Below are 21,513 nucleotides of genomic sequence, written 5' to 3' on the forward strand. Positions count from 1 at the left end.
TAGCGCTGGCATTGACAGAGCTCCTTTAGAAATCTCAGAGGTGCAGAAAGGACTATACATATGTCTTTGATATTGTTTGCATAAGGAGGCCCAAAGTATTAAAGAGTAAAATCTTGAATGTCTTCAGATTTTATCAGAAGCCGTAAATGCATGGATGGATAATTTTGGTAAAAGAAAGTTGTTTAATTGTTCTTTTCTCTGATGCAATTGAAAAATTTAAATTAACCTACAGGTTAATCAGTTCTCTTCAAACAATTATAAAATCCTCAAGCAAAGGAATAGTGAGTCAATATTTAATAGTTTCTGAAGACTCTTAGATTTAAATTAATTTTTTATATTGCTTACTGCACAGCAGGAAATCACATGTAGAAAAGGAAACTAAATTGTTTACAGCAACCTTTGTGTTTTTGAATTATTAATTTAATTTGAAAAATGTAGTGGCGAGACAGAAGTTCAATAGGAAGCGTATGATACATAATGAGCCTAAGCCAACATTAGATTAAATAGAACAGATAGAAAGTAATAACTTCTTCATCAAATGAAAAGTGTTTGTGTATTCTGCTTTTCTTGACTCACAATGAAAGAAATGTAGCCACCAATAGTAAAAAGAAATTAGAGCAGTATTTGCTCCAGGTTGAGAATGATGCATGTTTCCTCTGCTTGTTTCCTTGTTAGGGCTTATGGCCAGAAGAGATTCCAATTTTAAGTACCAATTTCCCTTTGAATTATTTGAAATTGGAGCTGCCTGATATGAATGACTTCCCATGAAATGAAATTATAGTTAGGCTCACAGACTTACCTATAAAACTGTAAATGCAGTAATATGTATGCATGGGCATGCTACTAATTTTATTGAAGACTTAACCAAGCTTTCTACGCAACTAATATAGATCATTAGCAGTGTTCATGTAGGCATGGAATAATGATTCTCTGAAAAGAGTTTCTGTAGATATCTCGGCTTTAACCCTTAAATTATTACTGACTGGTAGGAGGAAAAGGCATATGATGGAAGGGGTTCTAGGGAGAAAAACTGAGTCACATCTTCAAGGAAATGTGTAAGGAAATTTATTATCACTTCCTTGGAAAATGAATTCTTATCCTTGTTCCAAAATTTATATAAAGGAAGCAAATGAGGGGGAAATATTTTGTCAAATTGAGTGTTGCACAGAGACAAGAGAAGTTCATTTGGATTTGAATAAATTGTTAACTTTTGCTGTGGACATTGTGCAACCAAATTAATCCTGAATCCTGTGGCTTTTAACTTATGAAAAGTTTAGGCTATTCACCTGAGTCCCCCGGGCCAACCAAAGCAGACTGATCTATTGTCCACACTACCTCTCGTTATTACTGTTACTCAATGTCCTCTCTGATTTATTTTTTAATCTGGAAGCTCCGTTTCCTCAAGAGGTAGAAAGTTTTTAAAGTGTCACTTCTTGGGTATATCCCAGCAGCTTTCAGAGTTTTCCTGGCCATGAATTAGGTAAAAGGAAACCTACATGTAATAAGGGGCCCAAGGTAGATCTCCAGATAAGTCCACTCTCCAAGCTCCTAAACCCTTCTGCTGTTGGCCGACATATTTCCTGGCTCCTTTATTCCACAGGGTCTCCCTGTGGTGCATGTGTTAGTATCATAAGCATTTTGTCAATGAGAATATGAGTCCAAAGTCATAGAACAGGCAAATGGCAGAGGCAGGACCTGAAAATAGGAGGACTTAAGCACACGACCCTCCTTATTTTCTCCTCTCTACTTGAGGATGCTTTGTCCATGCCCAGACTGATGTTTTTGTGAGAGGAGTACCCCTCAACCACATGTTTTCAAAGTTAAGAGATCGCCTTGTGATGTGTCTTGGACCACCGTGGTATCTCTCGAGTCAGTGATCAAGGGAAGAAATGGAGACCTCTGAATCTCCATGTGCCTTCTGCCCTTCCTTCCCATGTGCCTCTCCACCATCCACGCACAAATAAGCAATCCTAAGGGGTCCCCCGCCACCACCACCACCCCCCCCCCGATAAAATTTGATTAACAATTTTTGCTTCAGCCTGGAAAGCATCTTTTCTGGAAGGTTTTTGTTTCTATTTTTAATTTGCCCTTGTCCCCCATTTCCTTGCTTGAACCTGTGCAGTTTCTGCTAGTCCTTTAGTCTTGAGCCTCCGCACTCACATCTGCCAGGACTATGGACTGTGAGCTCACACCTTGGGGTTCCCTCCCGGAGCCCTGGGCTCTCATCTGGCCGTCGGAGCTCAGCACCGTGGAGTGATCATCCGATTGGCTCTCTGTTATTTGAGGAAGTAATCCATTGAACTAAGGACACCAGGAATTGGATCCTTCTCCCACACAACCCCCTTTTCTTTTTACATTTTGAAAAAGCAAGGCATCGAGAGTTATCCTATGCCATGCAGGAGTTCTTCGAAAAAACTAGATGCAGGCTCTGTTCCCCAGTTCCCTCTCTGGCTTTTTGGGCAGAAGCATTTGTTGCTTTCTGTGAATAGAGCATGTGGTGGAGAGCGGAGAAGGTTAGGAACAGAGGAGATACATATATTTTTTAATAACCAAAACAAGAAATATTAGAGCATAACTAGCCACAAACTACAAAAACTGTAAATCCAGCGTGACAAAATTTTCAGACCTGAGTGCTGTCCTCTTGGCTTCCACCCCCGGCTCTGCCAACCATGTGCCTTTGGGCAAAAAAAAATCACCTCCCTGGAACTGCACTTCTGCCTTTTAAAGAGAGGAATGAAATAATACTGAATGCCTTTCTTTATTATCATAAATACAATATTTCTGTTCCCAAATGAGGACAACTTCTCCCTCAGTAAGGTCTTTTAAGGGTTAATAAAGACACGGTGTGCTGGTATTTGCACACCTCTTTAACAAGACGAGTTCCGTACGCGGACTCACGGAGGCGTACCTGAGCACTGCTTGTGTTAACCACCCACCATTCGTCCTGTTCCGTGTGCACGCACAGAGAGCCGTAATAGTCATGTGTAATGTGTTTTGGAGCGCAGTGTATTGCTCTTTTCTGAAACTTGTTTCCCTTTCTTTCTTTTTTTTGTCAACTTTCTGCATTGGCAGAGCATCTTGGGATTGAATTTATGGGTATGGACCAATCATCATTCCTTTTAGCCTGCAGAATTTAGAACCTCTGAGCTGAAATCTTTTCCTTTTCTGCTCTTACCTTTCAATTCCTAACTAATTTCCTTTTCCTTCAGAAGGGATCATACAGCTATAACAATGATTTTTCTGTGTCCCATCTATGATTAGTTTACCGAAATGTCACTGAGTGCAGCAGTTTCTAGATTTCCAAACTTTACTTAGAGTTTAAAATCACCTCACCTGCTGCAAATTCACATATGTCCCACGTACCTTGACCCTCTGGATCTGACCATGCTGTTATTTCAGAGCTGGGGTAAGTTGGAGAGGTGTGGAAGGCTATGGGAAGAACCAAACCAGGCCTGAGAACAAAAGAAGCTCTAAATGCATCGACTTAAAAGCACGCCACGTCTTAGGCCTATGGGAACTTGACATACAATGTAAAAATCACCCATTTAATATAGTAACATAGAAAGCCCTGACATTGCAACACAATATTGTAGGCACAGACTGATTTTCTGGGAATGTTCAAGCGCTGCTGTAGTCAACTTCATTATCTTATGAGCAAGGAAATAGAAAACAGAAAGAAAAAAGCCTTGTGCTATTTTCAGTGGAAATTCTAGCACTAATGGAATTAACCTTGAGTCATTAAGATCATCCAGACAAGTAATCAAATAGACATGTTCACACTGTAAACACAAAATATCTCTTAGGAGCATATGAATTTGGGGCATAGTCCCTTTGAAAGCCTTTGTCCTAAATTATTGGAAGCAAGGGCCAGTCCTGGGAGGAGAGGGAAACCATTCTGTCATCCCAGAGGCTCCACAGCGCAGGTACCCGGGCTTTCTGGACAGCACCAGCAGCCCTGGAATGTGGCCATGGGTCAACAAAGCAATGTCCTGATTAACAGAATATCTGATCTCCATGCAGCTGGTGTCAGTGACATCATGCAGTGAGGGCACCCTGTAGCATAACTGCTGCTCTCGTTTGGATGATAACATCACCATCTATACCTAATATACTTTCCATAATTCGTGGAGAATAAGACTTTTGCAAGTTCTGTCAGTTACAGGTTTAGAAACTCAATTGGTTGACCATTCCTCCTGTAAAAACTCCCAAGAGAAAACGATTCCTGTGATGGGAAAACCCCCACTTATATGTGAGTGGCCCTTTGCAGATCAGAGAATCTCTCCCAAGCATGAGTATCTCAAGAGGTCCCATGATCAGCATTGGGTGGCAGATTATCTACGTAGAGAGAGAGGGATCTATTCAAGTAACCTCCCTCTGGATAAAAATAGTTCCACTACTAAAAAGGCTTACAGGCCTTTCCTACAGGGAGAAAACAAATCCATTATCACCTGCTCCTTTTCCCTAACAGCATCTTTCTCCCACTTTATCACTTCAGGGTCTAACTAGAATTTAATACTTCTATTCCCAATGAGGTAGGGCAATGGATAGTTCAGAGATACGACTTCTCCCTCAGTAAGACCTGAAGGAGCAGTAGAGACACCATATGCTGGTATCTGCACACCTCTTACAGGCAAACGGTCTAAAACTCCAAAGTCTCAGGACAGCCAGTGTACTGGGCCAGAATGTTCCATCCTTAAGGGAAATCAGACCTTAAAGATCAATTGCAATTGAGAAAGACAAGGCTTCTGTCTCTTAGCCTGGCCAGATCAGACAGAAAAATATGCTCGATCTGATTCACTGCAAAACGTTCAGCCAAACCATAGAGTAAGGACTGGGAAGCGTTTCCATTCATTAAGGCACATCCGCCAACTGGACTGACGGATTCTCTTTTTCAGCGCTGCCTCTAATTTGCTTTTGCCCTATTGACCCTGTCACACTAGGAAAAAAAATAATAATAAGGAAAAAGGGGGGGGGGTCAAAAGAACCCATTGTTTTCATTATTATTCATCAAGTATTTCCCTTTTAACACATTCATAATGTGGGGGTTCCATGCTCTGGTAAATCGTTGGCAAATGGAATAGAAACTGAACTGGGAAACATTTAGTGTATTCAGGAAATGCCGTTGTGAATACAGAATCTTAATCCTCCTTCTGTATTCCATGGGCCTTGTCTTTAGTTGGTTCATCTTAGCACTTTTCTTTCTTTACTCTTTGGCCTTTACTGAGCTGCCTTTTCATTTCCATGACCAATTTCGCTGGAAAATGCATGTCTTCCCGTATCACATAGGGCAGAGTGGTGAATCATCATACCACATTTGCTGACAAACTGAGGTCAGTCTATTCTTTCCTAACGAACAACTGCCGAAAAACTTCTCAACGGAATCCCTGGGAGTAGTGGGATGCCTTTTCCCCCTTGGGTCCCTGTATACATCCCATTTTCACGGTTTGCAGATGTAATCTCCCAGCTTTTTCTAAAATTAGAACGTTAAGATGCCAGCGCCACCAAGCCCTCCTCCTTTCAAAAGAAGAAAAAAAAGAGAATGAGCGAAAGAGGGCAGGGTAAAGCAGGGTCAAGGACACGTCTACACTCCTGTTTCCGAACCAACGTACCACACCGGCAGGAACCCTGCCTCCTGTCCCGGGCCCCACCTCTCCTTCTTAGACATAGTGCTAAAAATTGATCCAGATGCCAGGTCAAGGAGGAAGCTCCCGTGGCACCAGCTCACAGATTAACACCTCATAAAATTTAATTCCCTGTCCTGTGGCTGTGGGGGAGGGGAGGCAGCAGACACAGCAATTAACAAAGAGGCATTCACCTTCCACCTCATCATCTGACTTTTGCGGCCAAAGTATGTGCCACCACTCTGTCTCCTGGTTCATTGTTTCCTTGCAATGCACCAGCTGCTTTGCTTTCTAATTGTGGCTTCCACGTGACCGCCAGCCTAGGGTAGGAGTTATGCTGTATGGGTTCACCCTTCCAACTTTACATCCACCTTCTCTTCCCGCCCAGCATTTCCTCCCTCTGGTTTTCTTTTGTTTATTTATTTTTCTTCCCTTAGTATCGGGCATGCTGTGCCAGGGACTTCAGATGGCTCCTTCACTTATAACCTTGTTTTCCCTCGTATCCGACTTCCTCCCTCTCTCTGTCATTCTGTCAGTCTGTCTGTCCTCTTGGTTTGTTTTTTCCTTCCCACTTCCCACCCTTTTGGTTTGTTTTTGTAGAATTTCTGTAGCATTCTAGTCTTTTACCCACTGACTTCTTTTCTCCTTCTCCTCCTGTTAATAATCAGTGCTCTATTAATTTGATTTGACAATGTTCCTGATCTGTTAACTGGAATTTGATTACCATGGGCTTGGCTTGTACGAAATGTTTTTTTTGTTTAATGGTAAGGTCTACTGTATCACAGAAAATAAAACGCACTTTTTCATTTTGAGAAGACCTTTCTGCGACTTGCCCTCTCTCAGCAGAGAAGGTGTGGTGGCTAAGACTGAGAATGTAAACCAAAAATGTTCCCTAAGGCCCCATGTCGACGTCCAGATAAGAGACCGTCATTTGCACAACATCCTCCAGTTTTTGACCAGCTTATTAATCAATTTGGCAAGTTCCACTTACACTGCTTATTCTTCACTGGTTGACTTCTCTTTCTCAGTGAATATCTTCCAATAAATATAATTAGACTAGTTGGAAACTCAGTTCCTAAGGGATCAGGTTCACCACGAAATCTGCCAATCTCATTAAAAGCCTGACCCACCAACGTATAATCAAATGATCCCTCCCAAAAACCGACTTGCAAATAGAAAGACTTCCATGAATAAGATACTGGTCACATTGGGGGTACAGTGATGCTCTTAACCCAAAGTTCTAAGCATCGGACTCCCTTAGTGTAACCTACCTTAGCTAATTTGCCAAGCTGGTCACCACGGCAATGCATTACAATCTATTCCAAGTCGCATATCATGGATGCTAGTGGTTTCTTTACGCAGATACATTAGGTGTCTAAGTACAACTGGTGGTGTAATAATAATTGTCTTTCAGAGGACAAATCTCCATCTTGGCCCAGGACTATCTTACCCACCATATTGGGTTTTCTCTGATACAGTAGGCTGCTACCCCCACCGTGTGGCTTATGTTTACATTTTACAGTTTAATCGTAGGGATCCTGCCTCAGTTTTGTTGCTAACTACAAGTCAAGCTCATGTTTGCAAATGTCTTTGAGTTTATTTTTTTTAATTTAGAAATGGCTCCTTGTAAAGACCGCCGGAATAGAACATAGATGGGAAATAAAAAGAGGCTTGGGAGGGTGGGGGGGGGGGGATGGAGAAAAGGGAGGAGGGGAGGATGGCCCCAGTGATTCCAACCCCAACTCGTTTTATTGGCATTGATTCCTGTTGTCTTTGCAAGATATGGGTTTTTTTTATTTAATTAAAAACTACAGTTTTGACTAAATAATTATTTTATAATTAATGTTGATGATTTGCCAGTTTAATACATATATACCTGCAGCTTATACGTAAAGTAACTTAATAGTGTAATTTTTTTTTATCGCACATGGCCCCAGCTGGCTTTGCTGTTTATGCTCAAAGTACAATGCAGAGTATGCTGTACCTTAAGTATGTCTGCAAAAGTAATGAATTGTCTCGTATTTACTTTCTTGTGAACATGGACAATGCCAACGCAGCATGCCAACTGTTCAGTTGTTAAGTCCCGGCACGTGTAAGGGGGCCTTGGTGACGTCTGCTCTCATCCCTTTCCAGAAGCGGAGGAGCTCTACCAGAAGAGAGTGCTGACCATCACCGGCATCTGCATCGCCCTGCTTGTGGTCGGCATCATGTGTGTGGTGGCATACTGCAAAACCAAGTAAAGCTTCCTCCTCCGTGCCTCTCTCCCCTTCACGCAGAGACGGCCTAGCCGGCGGGGCTTTGCACAAAACAGATTCAACGGCCTGGTCTTGAGAAGGGGGAGTGGGGAGGCAGGGGGATGTTTCTTCTCATGTTTCTCCCCGGAATAATCTCTCTGGAGGACCTTTTCTAATCACATAACTAGAAAGCTCTGCCTGTGCGAAAATGTTCAGAAGACTTCTGGTCATTGACCACGGCCCGTGATCAAAAGGGGTGGAGGGACGGGCCTGTGGGGCACATGCGTGTGCGTGTGGACATGCACCACATCCTGAGAGGACAGCAGTCGGTGACCAAGGCGCACTTGTCCTATCCCTGCTGAGGACGTGTTCTGCTTTGCACTCAGACTTAGGAGATAAAGGAAACACTTGGTGGTGTTGGGAATGCAGGTTTTTAAAAACATCATTGTGATTGATTGTCTGTTCCATCTAATGAGCTTACTGGTTCAAATGCTCTCAAAGCGTGAGATGTACAAAAGGAATCTCATGGGAGGAAAATCAAGCAAATCTTGCTTTGAAAGAATTAGAGAAAACACTAAAGCAGATGTGTGTTCACTGTGTCTGGCCCTTGAAGCTGGGTCCCTATGAACAAACACAATTACCGTGTGGCATGAAGTCCCTTCACTTTTCTCTCTTACGTAGAATAACTACTTAAAGTAGGAAATAATGTTAACAGTTTTGTTTTGTTTTGGTGCTTCATCACACAAACTCTCTTGCCAAGACTAGTCATGGGGATATTATCATGGCCTGAATGTTGTATTGAAGAACAAAGACAATATGCTTTTATACCATAAAATTAAGGGCATGGATAGCATTTTCTTAATACCCCAGGGTTTTGTTTAAAAATTTTGTAATGTTTATTTATTTTTGAGAGAGAGAGACAGACAGAGACAGAGCACGAGCAGGGGAGGGACAGAGAGAGAGAGATACAGAATCCGAAGCAGGCTCCAGGCGCTGAGCTATTAGAACAGAGACCAACGCGGGGCTCAAACTCACGAACTATGAGAGCCACCCAGGCACCCCAGTACCCCAGGATTTAATGTGTTGACAGAATTGAGTGATAGAGATAAGTCTTACTAGAATCTACCTTATGAATCCTACTAGATTCAACTTCAATATTTCAATACTCATTGCCTAGTTACACAAAAAAAGCATTACCAGAGTGAGATCATGTTATAACTGCGCTAAATCTACTGGCAAAATATGTACCTGTCTGCGCTCATGTACGATGCTACACATGCTCACACACTGTGTATGAGGCACAGATTCCAAATTAACTGCATTTTCTTAAGAGACCCACAGACAAAATTATAAATGAAATCAGAATCAGCCTCGTCAATTGCACGGCACAAATTGTTACCTAAGACAAATGACCATGTGTAAGACTTAGGCAAAGATGGATTGATGACCAAAGTTGGGGTTTGAGCCAAATATCAACTTGATGTATCTTCTCCTTTTTTTTTTTTCTGATCTCTCAGCAGTCTGGTTCAATATCTGTAAAAATCCCACCCAACTTCTTAAATCTATTCACTAAGAATGTGGGATTCTACTTCTGTCCACAGGCAGATTCTGAGATGGAGTGGTACACCCTCTCCTGTCACCACCACTAATCTCCTACCTGAGTTACATGTTGGTAGTATAAAAAATTGTACCAAATAACAGAAAAAAAAATAATAAATGCTCCCTCTTTTTCATATCCAGGAAACAACGGAAAAAGCTTCATGACCGGCTTCGGCAGAGTCTTCGGTCTGAGCGAAACAACATGGTGAACATAGCAAACGGGCCTCACCACCCCAACCCACCCCCCGAGAACGTCCAGCTGGTGAATGTATGTTGACTCTGGCCAGTGGAAAAGCTGAGCATCTCTCCTCTGTTCAGGCACCTTGAAGTTTATTTTCTAAAGCTCTTAGGCTCTTAGCTACTGCCATTAATCACCACAGCTTCCAGGAATCCAGGGTTTCTCCAGGAGAAAAGAATGGGAACATTTTTTAAAGTGAATTTGGTTCCTGTAACACCAGCACATTTCCTCTTACAAAGTGTTCATTAAGGGGTTGGCATAATAATATTGGGTTTGTTCTGCAGGGAGACGAGGACCGGAAGAAAGAAAAGAAAAACAGAAAGAAAAATAATGAAATGAATGATACAAGAATCAGGAGGAAATATTTTATTTTATTTTATTTTATTTTATTTTTATGATTTGGAAATGAAGGCTATTCCAGTCTATAACTGATTAGTGCTAATAACTGAGCTAAGGGCTTTAGACTCATTTTTATTAGAGGCATTTCCCAGCGCCCGATGATTTACTGATTCTGACTTACCAAGGGAAAAATTAGGGCGTGGGAGGGCCAAGTGACTTATCAAACTCGCTTCTCAGTGGCAAAACTGAAAGAACGATGCCTCCTCTTCCCTGACTCTTTCTATAGGATGTCAAACCCTCCAGAGGAAATAGATCCTCAATCACTCAAACATTCTGTTTAAAATTTACCAAGCACTAGGCTTTTAGATATAAATAGGTCATACATTCTGAAGAGTCTTTAGATACAATCTTTCCAGCCTTCTAGAGCCGGGCTCAGCTTTCCTGCCTTTTGGAGTGTTTCTTCATATTTTTTGCACCATAATTTTTTCCTGTTCACTTCATTTCCCTCTGATGCGTGGCTTTTTGTAGGCAAAGCTTGAAGACTACATTCAGTACCACTCTCTATCCTATAGGAAAATGTGTCTTTTGGAGCAAATCTATCCTAGAATCCTGTTCAGCCTTGGTGATTACTACCAGCAAGACCTGTAGCGAAGACCTTCCAGGGACAGAGGAAAGGCTGATATATTAGTATATTTTGCTGCTTTCCTCCCCCCCCACAGTGTTCACTGGAATGTTCTACACAGTTGATAAATGCATTCACTACATACGGGCACACCTCCAATCTGTCACTGTGTCTAAGTGGCTGCGTGATTCCAATTATGTCTTGGGCTGTGTTGCTTTGGGCTTTAATCTGTCTAAACCCTGTTTCCTCATGATGACAACAGGCCTAAAAATAATACCTACTTCAGAAAGTTCTGTGAGCAGTAAATAAGACAATCCATATAAAACACTTAGCCCAGTGACATTCAGTGAGTGTTCAATAATTGTTAAGTATCATTTTCATTAGATTCACTAAGGTTACATTGCCTTTCAAGGACCAAGAGTGAGATGGTACACAGACTAGGAAGAGCTCATTATTTATGACATCACCATCTTTGCCTTAAAACAAGCTAACTTTACGTCCCAGAAAGAGCCACACGGAATAATAGCCTTTCCGCTAAAAGAACCAACCAGAGTTTCAAACATCACTCGAGCTGTATATTTTGAGGGTTTCCATAAACACATCAGGTTCTTTTAAAGCCCACAGCCCATTGCTTATAAAGTGCCCATTTCAACCGAGAATATTCCTTTACATGCCTTTTTCTGTTATTTTACTCAGTGTGGTGTCTTTAAAAGACAACTTCAAGTGTGCTTCTTTCATTGACTGCAGTGGATATTGAATCTACTGAAGTAATTAATAGCTAGTGTGATTTGGTGATGAAAATAAAGTAGAATCTATTTGCACCATGGATACGCCCCCTGTACGTTATGTGCTTTGTCAAGATGTGTGATCTTGACAGCTTCTGTACGTCCTTCAGATCTCTTGGTGGCCGTGTTAGTCTTACCACCGATAAGTTAAAAATTTCAGTGATATCATTAGAGCAACATGGGCGCTGGGAAACTGAAAAAGAAAGGAAGATCCCAAATGCAGATGTTGTAAAAAAAACAAAAAAACAAAAAACTTCCTCCACTGACTTGAAATTTGAAATAAGACAAAGCATCTCTACGTTTTTGTTTCAGTCAACTATCTGTTAATCTTCTTTCACTTATAACAACGATGACAAAAATGGATATCGGGCAGAGATTTGTATTGAATTCCAGTCATATTTTCAGTTGGAAATAAGACAGAAGGAATAGGTCTGTTTCTGATAATATGCAGTTAAGACTATAGAATCTATGCTGCGTGCACATCCAAAGGATAATTTATTATTTCATTTATTGAATTTAAAGGCCATGTAGCCAGGGTATGACTTGCCATCTGACCATTGGAGAAATGGAATTTATTAGGAAGCATATGTACTCAGAATAGATTTTTGTGTGTGATGCTGATGTTACTGTTTTGATGAATATGAATCTTCAAGGTGTGTCTCTTTGTTTATCCAGCAATACGTCTCTAAAAACGTCATCTCTAGTGAGCATATTGTTGAGAGAGAAGCGGAGACATCTTTCTCGACCAGTCACTATACCTCTACAGCTCACCACTCCACCACTGTCACTCAGACTCCTAGTCACAGGTATGAGAAGGAAAAATAAAATTCTAAGGCACTCCTCCAAGAGTAAATTTGTATATATTGCTTTTTGCTGTCACTGCCTAAGAAAGGAACAGGAGATACTCACTTATGAGGCAGGGACACACGGTTAAATGTATGGTTTAGGACAAAAACAGACTTTGGACATCAACTGGCTCTGCCATTTAATTGCTGTTTAAATTTGAGCCTCAAGTTTTTCATTACTGAAAATGAAAAGAATGCCTACTCACAGGATCTTCGTTGCCCATTTTAGAGATTGTCTTTACTCAGGCCCGACCCCTTACTGAATTGCTACAGTGGAAAAAGTCTGGCTTAGATGCTCTATAATGCTTAAAAGTTGGCTTCTTCCAATGATTGGGCTGCCTTTGGAAATGCATGTGCGAACTGGTTTAATAACTGAACTCTAAATTCTCAGATGTCTTGCTGATCCAGTTCATGCTACCAAGGGCAACACTGGACTGCAAAATGCAGCTCACAGGCCAAGTATTTCCTTAACGTAAGCCGCTCAAGAACAGAGAGATTGTACGAATACGTAGTACATAGCGACATTTGGAAAATAATGTGTCAAATGGGTGAGCAAATACATAAGCTGTATCCTTACAAAGCCATTCTAAATCCTTTCTACAGTGAGTATCTTTCTGACAATTCTATTCTGAGACAAGTAATGTTGTAGTGAACTGCCGATACACCAATAATTTGAAATAGTTACCAGATCACGTCTGTGATTGGTATTTCCATTTTGGCATGTAATTAAGAAATGCATAAGTATATCTCTTCGCCTCTCACGTTTCCCCTCTAGCTGGAGTAATGGGCACACTGAAAGCATCATTTCGGAAAGCCACTCTGTAATCATGATGTCATCAGTAGAGAACAGTAGGCACAGCAGCCCCTCTGGGGGCCCAAGAGGACGACTTAATGGCGTGGGAGGCCCTCGCGAGTGTAACAGCTTCCTCAGGCATGCCAGAGAAACCCCTGACTCCTACCGAGACTCTCCTCATAGTGAAAGGTAAACCCCAAGGGCACAGCTACTGCAGAGGAGAAAGAGCCGCAGTAGGGGAATCCCCTTGAGCACCTGCGGTCTCACCTACGGAAATCTTCTCTAATGAGAATAAGGGGAAGCAGTTGCCTGTGCTAGGAGTTTCCTAGCTGAGGAAGTCATCTTTTTGTCTGAGCTCACTTCTCCTGAGCTTCTCGCATCATCCCAGCGGCTGACAGGCAACAGACTCTTAAAGAGCAGGAACGGTTTGATGTGGAAGGTGCACCAAACCTGGAGTTCCTAGCTCTGGCCTTAGGCTCAGACCCACCTGGGATCTCGGTTTTCTCGGCTGTAACTTTAGAGAGATGGCACCAATGGTTGATAAGGACCCTTTCTGTAATTCTAATTTGCCAGTTACCCAAACTCTGGTCGAGCTGCTCTCGTGTTCTCGTGTGCTAACTCTTTCTTACCTTCCAGCCTCGGTTAAGTCAAATCAAGTGCTGTGTCACTGCTGACTGTCGTGGGGAATGACCGCTTGTGTTCCACCACATAGTATCCCTTTTATGAAATTCGAAGAAGGGATGAATAAATAAATGTTTTGTCTGCTGTGTCTGGCAGTCTTCACAGCTGGTTTCCAAACCAATATTGCTTTCGACATGGTCCTTTATTCCAGAATGTTTTGGCTTTCTTCTGGGGGTCTGGATTGGGCTGGGGGAGTTACAGACAAGATAAAATAAATAGTAGAAGAAAGCAAACTAAGAGATGCTTACTAGGGATACTGAATTCATAGGTTCTCTTTATTCATTTTCACTTAAATTGGGAGAGTTATATCCAACCAGCATTGGCAGCATATCAGTACGCTATTGCTTGTCTGTTTGCAAACCCAAAATGGTGTCATTTGTTTGTTTATATATCACCATCTCAGTGTGATCTTTGACCACTTGCTGAAAGGTTTACGTGATGTTGCCTTGGTACGTGTCCATACCTATTTGGTAGTTACATGGGCGGAGATAACTCTGATAGACTCTGTCCACTCATGGACTGACTGGGCAGTCCTTAAAACAAAAGATGACTAGTTTGGGGCCAGCAGGTCATGTAGAGCTTGCTGACCACTCCTCAAGGGTCTTTGCCCCAAAATGGTATCTCAGAATTCTATGGAATTAAAGGCTGCTCTGTCATTCATCTGTGAAAAAGTAGGCATGGTCCCAAACTGGTTTAAAACATGAGTCTTAAATTCATATAATTGTATCTTTATGTATTGAGAAATTCTATCTGTCTTAATTCATTATTTTTTGAGACCTGAAAAAGACCTCAGGGACAAATTCTTTCTTCATCGCTACGTGTGATATTTCTCTTTAAAGGCTGACATTTCCCTGCTGTGGTAGGCTTCCAGGCATACCACAGATATTATCTAGGACTGCAAAATATACCGGGACCTACAGAGCATGGAGAGAAAAGATCCATTGCCTGTACGCATTGGTTGAATTTGGATTAGCGTTTCTCAGAGAGCTTAATTTAAGTATCCCCAGAACGAAAGTTGAAGCCTCGAGCCCCAAGTATTTCAATCTCTAAGACGCCTTCCCAGTTTAGACACAGCTAGACCTCACATCCATGTGACTCTGAATCATGGCTGAAAAGCAGGAAAGTTAATAGGCTTCCTGTTCCTGTTAGCTAGCGTTCAGATAATGGTGTCCTGTGTCATCACAAGTTAATGTCAAATTAGACTCTGTGAATGCCAAAGTGAAGAAAAGAGTCCTTGGTGCTGTGCATTGGCAACATTTTTACAGAAGTTGAGAAATGTGACTCTGAATAAGCCCCATCTTCCTCAGTAGTAAGTCAGGTCTCTTGTTCTGGTGGAGAAAAACGTGATATGGAAAAAAAAAAAAAAAAAAACAGAAAGAAAGAAAGAAAGAAAGAAAGAATGCACTCAGTGTAGTCACAGTGAGGTTTACCGAGCACCATTGGACATAACACGACCTAAGGTAACATGGTACAGCCACCCCTTGAGCAGTCACCAAATATAAGCCAAAGATTGATACAGCCTTGGGTTTTTGAAGAGAGGTGGACTGGAGATTGGACACAGCCAGGGAGCCAACATAAGGTTCTCCCAGGTTTATTTCTGAATGTCTTGGTCACTGAGATGGATAGTTGCAAATTGAATGTGAAGAGGTAGCATTTCATGGAAAAACTAAAAGCACACAAATGTGTTACACTGTTATCAGGAATAAATCTAAGTCACTATGCTCTTTTTTTTTCATAAGACATAACCTTATAGCTGAGCTAAGGAGAAACAAGGCACACAGATCCAAATGCATTCAGATCCAGCTATCAGCAACTCATCTTAGATCTTCTTCCATTCCCCATTTGGGCTTCATTCTCTAAGACCCCTTGGCCTTTAGGAAGGTATAGTATTTAAGTAATACTTGTTTCCCTTCCAAATCCCTGTGCCTTGGTCCTCGTAAACTGAAAGGTTTCCGGGACCCAGTGCCCTCTTATCCTGACTCACAGGCTTTTATTTAAAACCATGATGAGATTGAAAATCCCCAAAGTTTCCATGAGTTAGGCCACTTAGCTGATCTTTGCATGCACTCCTGTGAGGAAACTCTTGGCTACATAATGTTAGACTCCAAGGGTGCTGAATGTCCTTAGCGTTAAAAATCCAGATGTATCCAACGAATCGACCGTCTTTGTTTTCTGATTCTATAACAGCACGAATTCTGTCCCCGTCCCCTCCCTGCTTGGATGCCTCTTATTCCACCACACTCACGCGGGGTATTCTGTGCTCACACAGGTATGTGTCAGCAATGACCACCCCGGCTCGTATGTCACCTGTAGATTTCCACACGCCAAGCTCCCCCAAATCGCCCCCTTCGGAAATGTCTCCACCTGTGTCCGGCACGACGGTGTCCATGCCCTCCATGGCAGTCAGCCCCTTCGTGGAAGAAGAAAGACCTCTGCTTCTCGTGACACCACCGAGGCTGCGGGAGAAGTACGACCGCCACCCCCCGCAGTTCACCTCCTACCACCATAACCCCGCGCATGAGAGCAACAGCCTGCCCCCTAGCCCCTTGAGGATAGTGGAGGACGAGGAGTATGAAACCACCCAGGAGTACGAGCCAGCTCAAGAGCCTGTTAAGAAACTCACCAGTAGCCGGCGGCCCAAAAGAACCAAGCCCAATGGCCACATTGCCAACAGGTTGGAAATGGACAGCAACGCAAGTGCGGAAGGCACTCACTCAGAGAGTGAGACAGAAGATGAGAGAGTAGGGGAAGATACCCCCTTCCTGGGCATTCAGAACCCCCTGGCCGCCAGTCTTGAGGCAGCACCTGCCTTCCGCCTGGCGGACAGCAGGACTAACCCAGCAGGCCGCTTCTCTCCGCAGGAAGAATTGCAGGCCAGGCTGACGAGTGTAATCGCTAACCAAGACCCTATCGCTGTATAAAACCTAAATAAACACATAGATTCACCTGTAAAACTTTATTTTATATAATAAAGTATTCCACCTTAAATTAAACAATTTATTTTATTTTAGCAGTTCTGCGAATAGAAAACAGGAAAAAAAAACTTTTATAAATTAAATATATGTATGTAAAAATGTGTTATGTGCCATATGTAGCAATTTTTTACAGTATTTCAAAACGAGAAAGATATCAATGGTGCCTTTATGTTCTGTTACGTTGAGAGCAAGTTTTGTACAGTTACTGTGATTGCTTTTCCACAGTATTTCAGCAAAACCTCCCATATATTCAGTTCTCGCTGGCTTCTTGTGCATTGCGTTATGATGTTGACAGGATGTACGATTTGTGAGACTTGCAACTTCCCTTCCGTTTGCTTCTAGTAGCGCCCGATCAGTACGTCTTGTAATGGCACATCCATCCAAATACTCTTCTCTTTTGTACGAAGTTTTCTTTTGCTTTCGGTATACGAAATGAGTTGTGTCTACTCCGCCAGCCAAAGGTTCGCTTCACTGGGCTCTGAGATAATAGTAGATCCAACAGCATGCTACTATTAATTACAGCAGGAAACTGCATTAAGTAATGTTAAATATTAGGAAGAAAGTAATCTTGTGCTTTTTTTTAAAGCGATATTCTTCATCAGAAGACAGCCGGCTCTCACTAGAAAAGAGCAGCCATTTGCTTTCTTTTGGTTTCCTTTTCCTGACAAAGAGCAACCGTTTGGGGGAGAGCATAGAACTCGGGCTCTGGCTTGCTATCAGGGTACATCCATCACTTTATAAGAGGACTCGCCTCACCTTCTGGGGGAATGACACAACAGGTCATCTAGCTGAAGATCAAACCGTGGCTGAAAAAGGTGCAATCGTTCCTGACTTGGGTTGTCCACCGATTTTGGAGCCAGGGATTGGTTGTGTCCTAACAGCTGGAGAATAGACGTGTCATGGCACAAGCAAACCAGCTGAAACAGCACACTCAGCAGTTGGTCTGCAATGCTTCTGCAGTGAAATGTGCCTGCTGTATGTGGTGGTGATTAGTCACCAAAGGCAATATTTCTGTTGTAGTGTGTCTAGAAACAGGGAATGTATAGAAGGCGCAGGTGGAGAACGGCTGTGTGACATGATTGCAGTTTTAAACAGTTTTGTTGACCGCTCCCTTCTCCTCATGATTTTTCTCTTGTTTCTCGATGTTGCCTTGATTAGGTCACAACTATGCATGAACATTTTTGTCAGGAATGGCCAATGTGCATGTGATTTGTGATTAGCGAGAACCTTCCACGAGCGATGATCCATCAGGAAATGTTGGTAGTGTTGAAAAGATCGCACCTTTCCTTGCAGAAGTGACCCCCGCCTGTGAACTGACCTCTCCATCTGCAGCCCTTATCATCCACCCCCTGCCCCACTTCTTACTTTCTGCTTTACTGTCACAAAACAGGATGAAGACGGGTCTGAACTTTGCATGTTCTCTGTGATTGTAAGTCCAAAGAAGGCCTAGAGGTGTTACCATTGGAGATAACTGCTGATTCAGGAAAACAAGGCAATTAAAAAAAAAAAAAACAAAAACAACGCAGACCCCATTTCATGCCCTGCCAGATATCTGTCAAAGCTGGCCAGAGCTCTACTTAGATTCCCAGTGACCTCCTAGGATCCATGGGACAAAATGGGAAGCAGGTTGGCAGGGGGTTCAGAAGTCAGCAAAAGCAACGGCTCCTTGTTTGCAGGTGAACTGAATTCAGTTCCTCATCAAATTTCTATATGAACATTAACGAGGAGACGTGACAGGCAAGGAGGTCTTGGGGAAACGTGGGCTGGGCATGAGTCATGTCATTAAGCTCCTTACATGTTTCTGCAACCCACAGAGGTGTCTGTCTGCAGGTCCTGGCAGTTACTTTTAGTATTTGGTATCCTAACCTGTCCTTCCTTATTCACAAGCCGCTTTCTCTGTGCTCAGCGGTGTCCTCACTGCTCCTGTCAGGCTGCACAAGTCACTCTGATTGCCCAGTTCTGTAGAAACGAGTAAGCTCATGGCAGGGGAAGAAGACAGTCGACCCAAAGAGCTTCTCTAACTTATGCCAATATTGCCTTTGAAGGCCTTGGCTCATCCAGAAGCTATGTCAATAAAGAAATTTCTACCGTGAATTCAAAGTCCAAAATCTCTGTTTCAGAAATCTTCAGGCACCCACGGCCTGGAGCTGTGTACCCAAAGGCCCCACGGTGGAGAATTCCAGGAATAAATCGAATCTCCTGTTGAGAGCAATGAACATATTCCCCAGTGTGAAGATAGCTCTAAATGTTTCAGGTCACACATACATATGAACAGTTAGGACAAGAGGAAATTTTATTTCCGACTTGATTCCGGTCACTCAGAGAGGTGGCATGTTAGCTGGGACAGCCTTTCCATCTATAGGACCAGAGCTCCCCCTGAGAAGAAAGGACGGCTGGTTCCTCAGGGCTGTGCGTTGCAACCACGAGCTTTGTGTTCGCAAGGACTCCTCTGTGGTAGTTACCACATCGCTCTCAACCAGCTCTGTCCATAAACTCAGACAGTGCAGTGGCAATGCAAAGAAGGAGCGTGAACCGATATTCCCAGCATGTGGCAAGTTTTCGTGGCTTTTCAGGTGGGGGAGGCCACCTGGGAGTTTGACAGCAGCTTTGTCTCCCCGGGTCTGACGTCATATCCCATGAGGGGTAGCGCAGCGGACGCAAAACTTCTTTCCGTCGCCCAAGATTCCTTTCCCGGCCTACTCTCCCTTCTTGGCTGGTATGACCTTTTTATTTTCCCCCCAAGATTGCCTGGACGGCCTCATGCTGTCCTACAAAATGGCACTCTGCCTGAGTATATGTGAATGTGTCCCAGACACCGACATACCATATCTTTCGTGTTTTGGTGCGACTGTCGTGATGTAGATGGAGTTTATCCAGGGTAACTAGCTCATAACTATTTTTTTTTTTTTTTTTTTTTTGGCCTGGGTAAAAAGGTGCATGGCTCACATTAGTGGAAATAAGGAAGGCCTTGTTTTATCTTTTAGCACTGGCTCCCTTTCACCACGCACAGAGATTTCTATCTGCAAGGACCCATGAAACACTGCAGAGAAATGCAGGCAAAGGGAAATGGCCACATATCACGAGTTCTATTATATATTCTTTTGTAAATACACATTGTACGTTACTTGGATGTTTTCCTAAATCATTTACTGTCTTTATGAGTTAATGTCAGTTTTTTTACTCTCTCAACTTACTGTGTAACATTGTAAATAACATAATGTCCTTTATTATTTATATTTAAGCATCTAACATAGAGTTGTTTTCATATAAGTTTAAGACAAATGTCAAAAATATATGTTTTTTTGTTTTTCTTTGCTTTAAAATTATGTATCTTTTTCCTTTTACTTTTTTTTTTAAAGAATAATTTATTGTTCAGGAGAAAGAATGTATATGTAATTGAAACTATTTGAAGAATGCACATTTGAAGGCCCTGAGGTACTGATAAACTAAAGAATTTATTATCCAAAATACTAAGCAATAAGTAATTGTGATTTATTTAAAATCTTGTTCATTCTCCATGAAGGACATACTGCAATAAAAATGCTACTCTGTGGAGGCGTGGGAGTGTTGCTCAGCAGACTAATGTTTGAGTCTGTTAGACCAGCACCTTCCATCTGACTGCGACAGTTGTATTAATTTAGGAATGTGTCTGCTGGACCCCATGATCATCTCGTCTGTCTGTTGCTTTTGCCTGTTCTTTCATCACCTTCCTGCCTGTTGGTTTTGCTTACGACTGTATTCCTTGTCAAAAGGGCCATAAGCAAGCAATACAATGTCTTCTTCCCCTTCTCGCACAACCCCCTGCCTCCCCCCGCCCACCCCACCCCCCCACCCCGGGCCCATACACAGTAACATAGCAGAGAGGATGTCTTAGGGCATGATTGCCTGGGTGCTGGTTGTTAACATGTTCTGTAGTGACTGCAAGAAACTTCTCCGGGCTAATGGAAATGTCAATGTGACGATACCTGCAGTTGTGAAAGGAAAACCTGTTATCGGGGTTCAAGGGATCTGATGGCCAGCAGGGCCCAAAAGGCAGCCAGTCAGAACCTGACCACGCTAAGCTTTCTTATAGCTTCAGTAAATTTATTTTCCATCAGGCCCATGATTTATTGATTCAGTTTTAAGAGAAGATAAGGCTAAGTTGGATTCTTTCCCCTCATTCTATCAATAAATCAAACTAGATGCCCATCTTATTGCTCAGGGAAGGGCCGATGCATGAGAAATTTCCCACATTCTAAAAGAGTCATAGAAATGAGGCTATTACTTTTCTTATTGAGATTAGCCTAAACAAAAGCCATATTTTAACAAATAGGTATTTGCATGGGTGATACTTTTTATATAATTCAAGCATTTTACTCATTATTCTAGGTAAGATTAAGGCTTCTGAAGTATATGAGATAGAGTTCAGCAATCCTTTGAGGGTACACAGGGGCCTCTGTTGGAGTTTGTGGGTACCTCGATGCCTGCCATCAACGTCCACCTCCATATATGTACGTGGCACCTTGTCGTTAGTCGTAGCTCCTCTGGCATCATTTCCAAAACGGTCTGGATGTCTAAGAGATTCAAATAGTGGCCTTTGACTGTACCAGTCTTTATTATTTATATCGTGAACTTTTTAAAACAATTCAGATTCCTCATATTTGTGATTTATGTTCCCACACACACACACACACACTCCTAACACACACGATCCTGAAGCCACCGCATTGGCTTACTTGTCCATTGCAGCCAACCAGCCATTCGGCAAATCAAGAAGTGCATGGAATATTTTAAAAATTACA

At 42.4% G+C, this 21,513-nt stretch overlaps 1 protein-coding gene across 21 annotated transcripts in view; it reads left to right on the forward strand.

Moving 5' to 3' along the window:
* NRG1 (neuregulin 1) overlaps window positions 1-18,250 on the forward strand; it is a 224,826-nt gene extending 206,576 nt beyond the window's left edge. For 7 of the 21 annotated variants that reach the window (XM_058720225.1, XM_058720229.1, XM_058720233.1 and 4 more), the window contains 6 exons: window positions 3,073-3,096; window positions 7,755-7,857; window positions 9,596-9,722; window positions 12,114-12,244; window positions 13,059-13,265; window positions 16,027-18,250. In XM_058720225.1, coding sequence (XP_058576208.1) covers window positions 3,073-3,096; window positions 7,755-7,857; window positions 9,596-9,722; window positions 12,114-12,244; window positions 13,059-13,265; window positions 16,027-16,678 — 1,244 coding nt within the window. In that variant the 3' untranslated portion in view covers window positions 16,679-18,250. Of the gene's footprint in view, window positions 1-3,072; window positions 3,097-7,754; window positions 7,858-9,595; window positions 9,723-12,113; window positions 12,245-13,058; window positions 13,270-15,496; window positions 15,639-16,026 lie in introns of those variants that run through there. The other 14 variants (XM_058720227.1, XM_058720228.1, XM_058720230.1 and 11 more) reach the window with 6 other exon arrangements.
* The last annotated feature ends 3,263 nt before the right edge of the window (window positions 18,251-21,513 follow it).

Source organism: Neofelis nebulosa, chromosome 3 (genome assembly GCF_028018385.1).
Source record: "Neofelis nebulosa isolate mNeoNeb1 chromosome 3, mNeoNeb1.pri, whole genome shotgun sequence".
Classification (NCBI taxonomy): Eukaryota; Metazoa; Chordata; class Mammalia; order Carnivora; family Felidae; genus Neofelis; species Neofelis nebulosa.